This window comes from Cinclus cinclus, chromosome 1 (genome assembly GCF_963662255.1).
Source record: "Cinclus cinclus chromosome 1, bCinCin1.1, whole genome shotgun sequence".
In the NCBI taxonomy this organism is placed as follows: domain Eukaryota; kingdom Metazoa; phylum Chordata; class Aves; order Passeriformes; family Cinclidae; genus Cinclus; species Cinclus cinclus.
The window spans coordinates 130,726,997-130,740,093 of record NC_085046.1 but is presented as its reverse complement, the minus strand read 5'-3'; the positions used below and the strand labels follow the sequence as shown (position 1 = coordinate 130,740,093).

The 13,097-nt window shown below is 36.3% G+C and overlaps 1 protein-coding gene across 1 annotated transcript in view; it reads right to left on the bottom strand.

Annotated features, from left to right (window-relative positions):
• The window catches only part of VPS13B (vacuolar protein sorting 13 homolog B), a 429,974-nt gene that overhangs the window by 76,632 nt on the left and 340,245 nt on the right, over positions 1-13,097 (bottom strand). The window contains exons 37-39 of the mRNA XM_062490506.1: positions 6,801-7,000; positions 3,466-3,673; positions 2,913-3,097 (exon numbers count right to left, since the gene is read on the bottom strand). Coding sequence (XP_062346490.1) covers positions 2,913-3,097; positions 3,466-3,673; positions 6,801-7,000 — 593 coding nt within the window. The remainder of the gene's footprint in view (positions 1-2,912; positions 3,098-3,465; positions 3,674-6,800; positions 7,001-13,097) is intronic.

The following is a 13,097-nucleotide window of genomic DNA, read 5'->3' as shown; positions in this document are numbered from 1 at the left end:
AGATATTTTCAACCTCCACAAAGAAATACAATCCTCATGCAATTTCTTGATTTCAGTCGGATCCAGGATCCTCACTTCCTTCAAATAATTAGGTCAAAGTTCTATTCCAAATTGCTAAAGAAATGCCATGTGGTATGCCATGGCAGGGACCAGTTCTTCCTGTTCCTTCCACAAATAAATGCAAGAATGTTTGGAGTGTAAAAACAAAGTATTAGCAATCTGACAAGTGAAACTGCTTACCTTTGCAACAACATAAGGTAAAGCACAAGAAAACAGCTCTTGGGTCAATTTAAAAATAGCAGCAAGGTAAGGTTCAACAGAGGTTCAATATAGTTCATATCAACTCTTATAATCTGAAGCTGTTCTCTATCCTTTGGCTGTCCCAGATAACACACACCTTTGATATTTAGAAAAATTCTCTTGTTGGTGAAACTTTTGCAAGTTCCAGGAATTGAACAATAGCTATAACACCAGAGAGTACTAAAGACCTACTCATGATTAAAATGTTATGCTAAAAGTTTAACAAAGACAGAAAAGTAGATGAAATGTCATAGCAACTTTCTCAGAAAGAAAGAACATGCAACTGGAAAACTTAATGAAAAAAGAAGAAAAATTCAAGACAAACTACAGAAGGGCACCTTTGACTGTATCTTTGTGAAATAGAGGATTAAGGGAGACTGGTAACACAGCTGGGGACATTATGGGTCCTCCTTAGATTTGAACATATACATAATCCTGGGAAAGTTTTTAAAGTATATTTTAATATAGCTTGGTATCATTATTGTCTTTAAATTTAGATCCTTTTTTTTTCAAAAGAGCTGAAATCTTTGGCTTGCAGATGTTTCTCTAATGTTTCATTTTAAGAACTCAATAAAATAAATGTTGTTTTATCTTTTTTCTCTTTGCATTTAATGATTTTTCCATATGCACTAAATCCACAGTATATTAATTAACATGTATCCATACAGGGAAAAAGTGGACCTGATGAAAGGCCTCATGATTAAATTAAATTAGAATCTGAAGTTTGATATGAGTATTTAGTAAATGCAATTTACCCAAAGAAATAAAAAATTTACTCTATATTACTTATTCCCCCCACATACCTCTGCTGTATTAATAAAAAAAATGCACACAGTTCATGTTTGTAAGAGCTGTTCATTAGGTGCATGGCCATTTCTGGAAAATGTGATAAATCACTACCTTGAGCGAGGCAACAATTACTGCCATAATTAACGACAGACAACCAAAGCGTGGCTCTTCTTGTAGTCGTTTCTGCACACTGTGTGCCCAAAGCAGAATTTTTGACTAGATGTCCTCCAGTTTGGCTGATACCTTTATATTTTCTCTTGTGGTAGAAATCTGAGGAATTACATGACCACCAGAAGAAGATGACAGAACCTGATCACTGGTAGCTGAGTGCTTCTCACTCTCTGAGGAAATCATAGTGAATTGGACCTTTTCTCCTCTAGACTGTTGTATGGAAGCACAAAGCAGAAGTTGTGTGCTACTAAAAGTCCAGCTGCATATACCCACTTGAAGAAGAACTGATATTCCCCTTGGACAGCGTCATATTATTCCACAAGCACATACATAATGGTTCATGTTATCTACAGTGGGAATGTAATGTAATTGAACCAAAACCTTGGTGTGCTGTACTCCAGAAATACCAGCCTGAAAGAAGGCAAAATGCTGGTTTTCATAGCAACCTAATAAGGTCATCAAGACAGCCTACAATAACACAATTTTGAACTTTGATTCAAACCTCATGCCAAATGGATCTGATTTTTTCCATTTAATTTTAATTTTAATACAACTGAAAGGACCTGACATTTGGCTGTCTAGAGGGCAAAGAAATTGGCAGGACACTTACATGATCTCACCAACAGTATGTGCACGGTAATAACATTATACCATTTATCTGAGGAATATTATCCTACTTATTCATAACTGAAAGCATATTGGTGAATAATTCAATTTTAAAAGCAATTTTTAGCATCAGAGCAATAATGAAATAAAATTCAACAGCTTTGAGCATATAGGAAGAACTGGGAAATATTTATTTCCCTTGACTCACAACACTATTCCGACTAACAACCAGATTGAAATTTTAAAAAATAATGACAGGTCCAATTTGTAATACAAAAGAGAAATGGAGATTACCAGAATTCAAATAGAGCTAAAATCAAAATACGTATGCAAGGAATATGTGAATTTAGAAAGAATTACACTAGACAGGAGAAAATGTAATGACCCGATTGCATACATTAGAAAGCCAAAATTCCAGCACAGTAAGAGTCAGTGCAATTTTGGGGTATGGTCTATTTTGGGGGCATGGAGACTGCAGCACTCAGCCTTCCTTCAAAGAGAAGTTCCATGATCTCACACAGTCAAACTTCTCCCTCCTCTTCAACCATCTCAAGGTAAAATGAGAGAAAACAGACCCTTTTCCTCTGCCCTTACTAGAAGCAGTGCAGCCATCTGCCATCACAGAAACTGGAGAGAACAGCCAGATTGGAGACTTCACTTCAATGACTCCACTAGATCTTGGAAATTTTAGACCATGTCTTTCCTTGCATGTTTCAGTTTCAGACTGGATGAAGTCTTTAAGCAAAGACTGATGGATGAAACCATAAAAAGAAAGAATAAAAACTGTATGCTCACAAACTAAAACTGATAAACTTGGCTATAGCTTACTATGCAAAATAAAAACTTTAGAGGTAAGTGGGTAAAAGGTTTATACAAGTAGTTTTAAAACGAAATATATGCTCGAGCTGTGCAATGTACCTCATATTGGTTTTATAGAGCCCCTGACATTTGTTTTGTGCTCATTTTTAATAAATCTGAATTTAAAAATTTTCACTTTACAGCAGTAACATTTTCATTTGTTACTAAAAGTAGAAAACATTACCCACCTGAAGAACGTCTCCAAGGTCAGCAGTGCTAATATCTGGGTCTTCAGTGGTATTAAAAGGAACAGGGTTAATTCTTACAAGAGTGAGCACTCTGGGTTCTGGGTATCTCCACAGCATCATTCCTGGACTATCTTCAGTTTCATTGTAAAACACAACTTCATAGGCACTGGGCAGCTTTTGTGCTTCTGTCAAGTGAAAGAAAGCTATAATCTGTTACACAATTTCTAGAAATCAACGTGCTGGTTTATGAAACCAAAATTATTAAAAAGAAATCCCTTGGGATCAAAAGGAAAGAAAATAAAAAAGAAATTTCCCTGACTTTTGAAACAGTACAGCTTAATGGAAAGAAATCAAGAGTCTTTTAAAGTATTTTTTAATTCTAGCAGATGTCTTTTCAACTGCTTTTCCAAAAAGTATGAAGTTATTTGTTGTAAGAGGCAAGTAATGTCTAATAGGTTACTACTGTTTTTACTTAGAAAGAAAGAAAGAAAGAAAGAAAGAAAGAAAGAAAGAAAGAAAGAAAGCAAGAAAGCCAAGATTATACCCTTCTTACCTTCGTCTTGTATATACTGGAACAGGCCTGTTCTCAGATCATCTGAGGTATGCTCAGTTTTTGAGGCCTGATTCCTTTGTGTAGAAAAACCAGTGGGGTATGTACGTTCAGATATCAATGTCTCTACACTGCCCTTTTTAGTCAGGTGCTGCCACAGAAGCTCCTGGAGAAGAACTAAACAGTTCAAATGCTCTTGACCCCAGAAAACCTTTAAAAAGGAGAAAAAAAAAAAGAGAGAGAAAAGATGAAAAAATTACATACAAATATTCAGCCATTTTTGAAGGGAAAAACATCTCCCCAAAACAACAGGAAGTTTATACAGCTTTGAGTCTGCTCTGCTTACACCTTAATTGCTTGCAAGCATTCTTAATGTTAAAGAATAGAAGCAACAAAATATCTTTACAAAACCATTTTTCAAATTTGTTCTTTTCATTATCTGAAGGATAATTCTAAGTGATGCTGCCTGGAAGACCATAGATCTTAAAAGTTATATTCAAGAACTCTAAGTAATGCTAGGACTGGTCACAGGTTTCTCAGTTCAAGACATGACAAAAACCCCTTAAAGATACAAAATTTAAAGTCTTCAAATAGCTTGTTGCTACAAAACTGGAATTCTGGAATACATTTAGAACTAAGTGACAAAGCAAAGAATGTGGGACAGAAGACTTATGAAAGATCATCACAGGCACAAAATTGAAGCATATGCATTGGGTGTTCTCTAAGTCCTCCAAGTGAAGTTACAAAGTTCAAAGTCTTCTGAAATAGAAAAAAGAAATACAGAAAAACATCTAATAAAATTGGGCACACGAAGTACAGAAGATTCACACACTTTGTAGTAAAATAAAAGGCAAGAAGGTATTCCTCTCTCCCAGCTTTGACAAGCACTGTTGTTTTTTTTTTTCAAATCAAGCTCCTGTTTGACAGAATTGCATTAATGGGAACAAGTCCTTTAGATTTCATGTGCAGAAGCAGGCCTTGAAGCAACATGGAAGACAAGGAAGCAACTTGCAATTGATATAGAAATTAGACTTGAAACCAGTGTGGGATGAAATCAAAATCCCCAGACAATAACTTAAAAGTCCATGGAAAGGGTGTGAGTAAAGTAAACACGTCAGGTATGCACATAAAGAGAAGTGCAAATTTTTCAATAGGGAAATACCAATTTTTCAAATGTGAACAAAAAAAAATCAAAAGATGCCTAAAGGGAGTGTAGTATAGCTGCCAAGAAGGCAGGTTTTTTCTTGCCCTGCATCTACAAGTAAGCCCACAGAATAAACCAAGACCCTCTTGAAGCACAGCCACATCCAAAACTGAGCTAAACCCTGCCAGGCTAGGCAGGTCATCCCCTGAATTTAGTGCACCTCCTATGGTTTCTAGAGCACCTCTGGTCTCAGGGTCCCACACTATCACTTTTTATCTTCTTTTTCTTTACAGTCAAAGTTGGGATTAAAAGCACAAGAGATGGAATTTCATGTTCGGACTCAGTTTATTAATTCTTATCTGTTACACTGACTGCTACAGCACTTGAGCTAAAGCTAAAAATGAAGAAATGGTGATGTATCTCTCGTTACAAGGTCTTTTAAGGCTTAACTGTCCAATTAAGAACTAACACCTAAATTATTTTAACTTCTGACCCCATGACCAAACAGCCATGACCCACAGTGTGTCATTTCCTATCCAATTAAAAAGTGCTACCTAAACCCAAGAAGAAGGTGAAGAAGAAAGAATGAAAGAAAGAAACCCCTGCCCTAAACCCTCCACCTTGTCCCATACCTGTTACTGTATTCTAAAACCCCAAATTCCAAATCCTTCACCATGTTTTATTACACACTTCTATTCAAACTACACACCAGTGATTCTACTTCTATAATTCAATTTTGGAAGCCTTCTCCAAGGCCCCAGATGAAAAGCAGTGCTCTTTTGGGGGTCAGTGCCTGACAGCACAGAAAGTTTAAAACTCCCTGTTACCAGGGTTCCAACACCACACCTGCTCTAGCACCACCTCCAAGGAGCTCTCTGCCACCTTAAGCCAATCTCAGAGGCCCCAGTTCCCCACCAACAGAGGAGGAATGAACATTTTTCTCTCTCACACTTTTATTCATTTAATTTGTAGGCAGCTGGGGACTCCCAGGGCATGGAACTCCTACAACAATATTCAGAGATGAGGCACTGACTTTACACAAGCTCTCCAGGTTCTGCTGCAATACAAATTAACTGTGATAGACGAGGTCATGTTTAGAGCTGGTAAAATCATTAGCCATAAACAAACTAATACGAAATGGGACTGCTAATGATTTTGTCAGCATTCTCAAATCTATTCTGCCAGACCAAATACTTAATTATCTTCTGCAAAAGCTAATTTTCCCTAATTATACTCTAAAAACAAATGGATTTCTAAGATTTATAGATTTTTTTTTTCCTGGTATTTGTCAAAACCCAAAATTTTGGGGAGAAAAATAAGCATTTATATAGAGGTAGTCAGCCAAGTGCCTGTGAAAAACAAATAAAAAAAGGAGCAAAGAAACAAGATATATTTTTTTCTAAATTTGTATTATCTGATTAACCCTATTTCCAGTGCTGTGGTTCTAAGACCTTCTAATGCCAATTCTGGGGAAAAAAGCAATGACACAATTAATTGTCAGAATTTCCTTTCCATGTTTTATACACTTGATTTATGTATTTATTTTAAAACATTTGGTGTGTATAGTTACTACAATAAAAATAATTAAAACAAGACATATCTTAAAGCCCACTTGTTTAAGACCCACAGAATCTATTTTTCATTTCAAGAACTCCCATGCTTCCTGGACTGATTTCAAGTTGTGGGCACTTCCAAAAAGGAGAGGATAGCACGGAAAACTGAATATTAATTGCTACAAACAAGAGTTTGCAATTACTCCCTTGAGAAATTCATGTAAGTATAAAAAGAAAGAATATGTACTTCTTAAGGCTACCCCTAGGCATTACAGACACATAGATCATGGACAGACAAACACACACCCATCAGAACAGGACCCTAGATATTAAGTGTTAGCAATTTGATCCAGTAGTTTTAAGGAACACACACATACAGCTAAAATATAGGGCTCATGCAGTATTTAAAAAAAAAAAAATCAAACCCAAAACACTACACACAATTTTTCAATCAACAGTTTACATGAAAGAGTAGACACTTATTTTCTAAGATAAAATAAAACCCACCCAAATCAAACATGCAAAAATCCCCAACCTAGCAGCCAGCTGTAGGATGCAAAGGCTTTCATGAAATTTATTTATGAAAACTCAATCATCCAAAGTCCAGCTCAACAGCACAACTATAAGCATCTTATACAGACCTGCAGCAGTCCTCCTCTCAAATCAATGTAGATTTTTGGAACAGATTGCTCTGGGCCAGGATCACCACTGTGCTTACACCACTTGGCTTCCACGTTAACACAGCAGCAAAAAGGGCCTATCAGAGATTTGGCTCTTTCTTTGAGACTTGTTTTAAGTAAGAAATCTTTTATGTCAAGGACTAAAGATGATCCATGGATTCCTAAAAGGAGACAGAGAGAAATTTAATCCCACTGGCAGTTATTCTTCCAACATTTATGTGCTTATTCCCTGAATTCACTTTCCCATGAGCCTGGAGATCCCTACCTGCAAGCCACTGCTCACACAAGCAGTCCCACTACTTTCATGGGAATACTGGCATGGACACCCACTCTCCTCTCTGAGCAAGGGCATCACAGCTGGGCAAAAAGATCTGCAATTTTTTCAAAATTTCCTGTTTTTTTACTTAGCTTGCTCTTCCCACACTGTCAACCAGGCTTTATACCATGTTGCAATAACAGAGCAGGTACTTCTCATCCACATTCCTTACAAGGAACCAGTTGCCAAAACATGACTTCTTGCATTCTGAATACTTTAAGGTTTATGAGAAGGTTTATTTTTCATTAAACTATGAAATTTTTTTTCGAAAAAGTCTATTAAGAACAAGAACAGCTGCTTCACTTGATCATATTTCAAACTGATAGGAAATAGTGATTTTGAACAGTTTCCTATGCTTTTGTCCAGGGTAATTACTTTCACACAGCACCTTCCTAGACTTAGGAGTACTTAGAAGGAGAAGAAGGATACTATTTGAATTCAAATAATTCAAAACAAATGCTTATCTCAAAATATATAATGCACATTTCCTCAGAAAAGAGTTTAAACTTTTCATATCATAACCTTTTGAACTTTACATAGCTTCATGAAACCTAAAAATGATAATGGCAGATTACATTTATGACAGAACTTACATACTCTCATAAAAGGCACAAACATTTTGAGGATAGAAACATCATCTAGAAATATCCCAGCTCTTGTGAATTTAACTTTCTGCAAATTACTGTTTAATAAAATAAACCATGTCTAATATCTTTATTTATTTTGTATGTTTACATAGAAAATACTACCTCTGAGGCTGGTTTAAATTTTATCTCCTTTGGTGCTAATACTTGGACTCAACACCTTGAATGTTGGATGTCATCCTACTTCATAATGCACTCAGTTTATTTTTCTAATGAAACTAGACATTTACAAAAGGCAAAAGATTAAAAAAAAAAAACAACAGAAAGAACACCTAAGGCTTAGACACAGGTGTTTCAAGATACAGTCTCATTTTATATTTTCATAACTTTGCTGGTAGAAAAATCCCCCCAAAACACAACTCACTGTTTTGAATCCAAATGAACCTATGAACCTCTCCTAGTATCCAAGGAAGAAGTGAGTCTACATCCTGGTGCTTACCGTTTCATAACACTATTTTTTGTAATAGAAGGAAATACATTGCATATTTTTTTAAAACCAGCAAACACTAGGAAGGTCCAACACTGCCCATAGCAATAATAGTGTTGAATTGTGTCCAACCTGAGAAGGACCCAAAAATCTAAACCATCTCTCCCTTGAGCAGCTGGAGTTTAGTTAGAATGATCAAGGGCTCAAACAAACCATTGTCCCATGCCAATCAACAGGACTGTTGTCACTGACTGGGAAAGGAGGTCCAGCTTTGGGATTTTTTATTTAGGCTGGCTTCTGAAATACTGCATCTGTTCTCATGAGCAATAGGCTTATGGGACAGATCTGTTCAAGGTGGGTTTTGACACTGAATTTCAGTGACAATCAAGAAAACTAGCATGAACACACACCAACACCCTGCTATGGTTAGTTATTTTAAGAGGCACTACAGTATTTGGAAATTCATTTTTTTTCATATTCTATATGGAATTTTGATTTTAAAGAGAAGAAATTCTTGGTAATTATTGCACAATTCTTCAATACAGAGAAATGTTCTTCCTATAGTTTTATTGGAGTATGTGCCAAGTTGCAGAAATAACAAAAGGGGAAAAGGAATGCCAGAATACAAGTGGTTTTATTTATGTTTTCTTTCACTGGGATTACACTTGGAAGGATTATGTTTTGCAGTTTCTTTGTGCTGTCATCTCAGCTCCACAAAGTACAAAGAAAACATAATATCCAACAGCTTAGAAGCAGAACTGAGCATTCAGCACATAATACTGCTGGTTCAAAATCAGCAGTGCCTTTCTCAAATGCTAAGCAAACAATAAGAAACGAAGAAACAATTAAGAATAAGGAAGCATTGGTTAGTTTTCAATACATGAAATATTACAAGACACATCCATGGACTGTGTCCTACAAACACCAGGAAAATCTCAGGAATTCAGTAAGAGATTTTTATTTTTCTTGCTGTGACCCAGATTGCTCTTGTGTAGACAAGAATCACACCCTTGTCCCTTCTAGGAGTTGTATCTACATATCCTTTCAGGGATGAAGTGATTCAGTATAAAACAAACCACTGTTCACTGTTAAAAAAATGCAGCACAGAGAGCATTTAGAGAAACTGGCATGAAGTGATGTTTTGAGGAAGCTTAAAGAAAACAAATGAAGAACAAGTATGCAAAAACCTTCAAAAACAATAGTAAGTAAAGAGATCTCTGTGTCTGATGGAGGTTTCAATAGGGTACTATTTCTATGGAAATCCTGAAAGTATATGTTCAGTCAGTGGTGTACCTTCCCATGACTAAAGCAATCACCTCAGAAAAGCAAAGATGCAAAATAATTTTCCCTTGTTTTTGCCTTCCCACACACTATTTTCAGTCAGTCCTTCAATGGATCTCTCATAAACTTCTAATGTAGAAGTCTATCTTCAGTTTAAATAGATTAAATCAAAGTCTCCATTTGAAGTGAACTTGAGATGACAGCACAAAGAAGCAATATATCTTCATAAATGATTGCTATGACATGTAGAAGTTAACTTGTGCTGTTTGGATTATGGCTCACGAACACCAATGCACTTTTCAGTACGTGCAATAATTTACTTTTAGGAACAAATAGTTTCATGACTTTTAAAATACTCCTCCAAGAGACTAATAAATATGAGGCACTTGCTTTGGACAGTGTTTAAAAAATGCTGCCAGCCCTCCCCTGTCAGACTCCAGCCAGAAACACAATAGCACCACAAAATGCATCTATACACTAAAGAAGCAAAAGAGACCTTAGACCAGGCTTCTGTGTGCTATTGGAAGGATTACCTTCATGATGACATATGCCCAAAAAAGAATATCCAGGTATTTTATATGGCTGGATATAATGTAGGAGGGTTTAAAAATAGCTAGCTTGTCACATTCAAGAAACTACCTTGCTCCAAAATTAAAGGTGGAGGTCATTACAATGGAACAGTGAAAATTTTTTTTCTAAAGACAATTACTATGTTATTCTAACATCTTTTTTTAGTCAGTACATACTTGATTCATGCTAAGATTTACAAAGACATCTCACAGTATCTGAGTACTCAAAGTTTTACACATAGTTAGATTAGGGTTTATATATAATTATAGTAAAGTTGAATTAGCATTTGTCAGTAATAAGAGGCTTCATCCTTGTTAAACTTCTGTGTGTACATAAATCCATTTGTGTGAATAGTAAAAGGAAGAGCTGGCCCATTTTAATAGGTGCAGCAAATATATAAAAACAATCCTTGCCTTATAATAATGATAACTTAGGGTTTGAGCAATATGGGTATTAAGAAAGAGCTCTGTTTGTTTTTCCTGGTTAACAAATGGAAAGGCAATGTTTTGACATAAACTATGGACTTTTTGTTTTCAAAAACATTTAAGTGCTGATACTTGAATCAACTCCAAATGAAATGAGCAGGAATACAGAAGGAGCTTTTTTCCTTCTATTATTCCCTATGCATTTGCTCTTCCTTAGCTGCAAATGCTATTTGGTTCACTGCACTGTCACCTAATGCAACACAGAAGATGATTTTAATTGGCAAACTTCAAATAGGGGACGAGAGAATTAAGAAAGAAGACAAGGAGAATTAAGAAAATGAAAACACATGTATTTTAACAAAGGTACCAAATGGCACTGAACTGGCATTTAGCTCTCTTTTGAATAGCCAGTAGCTTTGCTACAAACAATAGTACTATGAAGAAAACTGCTTTTCTGAGTTTAGGGCAGCTCAGACGCAAGAGTGTGTCCCAGAGCACAGATCCAGCCATGCTGGTTCAGAGGCATGTGAGTGGTGTGGTCTCACTGCCAGCAGCAGCCTGTGAATCCCACCCAAGGGATCGTGGTACCCTCCGAAGGAAGAAATCCAGGCTCTCCCATGGGTCCTCCATGCCTGCGTGGCAGAGATACTGAAGATCAATTGGCAAGTGGCTTCCCTTACTACCTTCTAATAAAGTAATAATCTGTGATATTTGGTTATGAACATTCACTCTTCACATTTGTAACTTCAGTAGCTACTTTCAGATTGTTAGTGACATTAAGACAGCTATAAAAATGTAAATATGCTGTTGTATCTAATATATTGGTACATCTATACAATTCTTCCCTCTTAAGACTAGATACATCACATACTGAGTAGTTATACTGCAGTTTACAATGCTCTGTTGACAAGTACCCTTGACAAACCATCTTCTGAGAAGAAAGGATAACAAAGCTGTGAAAATAATTACAGAGGCAATACTGCAGCTAATTTAAGAGCCAGCCAATTTACTCAAGCCTGGAAACAGCAGTAGCAAACAAATGGTGAGACATAGTAAAGAACAATTTTAAGAACAATTTTCCAGGAGAGATTTAGTTAACAATCCACTGACCGCACTGGATTTCTCATTAGTATTGAGCTGAATCTTATGATGGTTCATTCTCCCCATGAGAACAATACTTACATGTTACCAATTAGCTATTCTTTAGTGAAAGAGAGTTTTTCAGCATTACATTGGGACACATATGGGCTCTGTAAAAACATGAGATGTGTAACACACGGTAAACAGAAAGTAATGATCTTAAACAGGCAAAACCCTTGAATTCATCACTAATAAATGTCCCCATGCATTCAGCAGTACTGGCTGCTGGGAGCCTGTTTTCTTCAAGTACTTCAAACACTAAAATCCAGGAACATTTATTATTTTAATCCATTACAGGCAGTGGTTGATTTAACTTTATTGGTTGTGGTGGTGGTAGTAGTTATAGTAGGGGTAAAGCTATGTTCTTTTACACATCATTTCAAAAGGGCTTAATTATATTTTATAGCTCAGGCCAGGAATCCTGCTTGTTTTGTGTCTAACAAGGTTCAAATGGAGTTCAGGTCAGTGATGAATCAGAAGAGAAGTCAAAGATGGTTATCTATTTGAAATGAGCTCATCTTCCTTAAAGAATCACTGGGCAGGTACATCATGTTCATTACACTACTGCATATTAAATAACTGAAAAATCTCAATTCACTTGGTGATTTGGTAATTTTGGATTTTGTGATGCCTGATCACAGAGAGCATATTAATATTGGCCAAGGCTGTCTTTGGAGTACAATAATTCAGAATATATGTGCAAAGCTCCATATTGCCTTATGTTGTTCCAATTAGGTGGAGAAAAATGCATAATATAAACCAACAAAAATAGTATTCATTTCACATCTGTGAGTCCCCCTTTCAAAAGTGAGTGCTATGTTGATATGAGTAGTACTTGGTTCTTTTATCATAAACATTTTATTTTTAGATATCACCAGGTTTCAGAAAAGCAGACAAACATCATTACTCCAGCTCAACAGATGGACACAGGGATGTTCTTTAGAAAAAGATCTAGGCATTTTCACATCTTAATTTTAGGCGGCTGGTTGAAAACTTTGGCTTATTTTCAGGAGATAGCTGGTACCTACAAATGTCACTGACCCTTAAAGTTGCAGATACTTAGCACAACTGAAAAATCAGACACGGAATGGTTGCCCAGCAAATGAAGCATTACAAAACAGTGGATGCCACTCAAAATATATCCCAGTATAATCATCACAAAGTTGATTTAGAGTTACAGCTTTGATGTCTTGCTCCTCTGGCTCTATGTTTCATTCAGTGAATTTTAACTGCTTTAGTAAACTAAATTGTCCATGAACTAGAGGGTAACTTATCTTTATAAATAAACCATCCTGAAGATAGTGCCTGGCAGTAGCTGAGCTCTATTTGGGCCTCTATAATCCAGTCAGTTATGACTGTGGAAGTCCAAGGTTTGATAGATACTCCCAGGCCAAACAAACAAAACAGATTCCCCTGCACTCTTGGGATGTGCTCCTGAGGATCAAGGACAGTCCA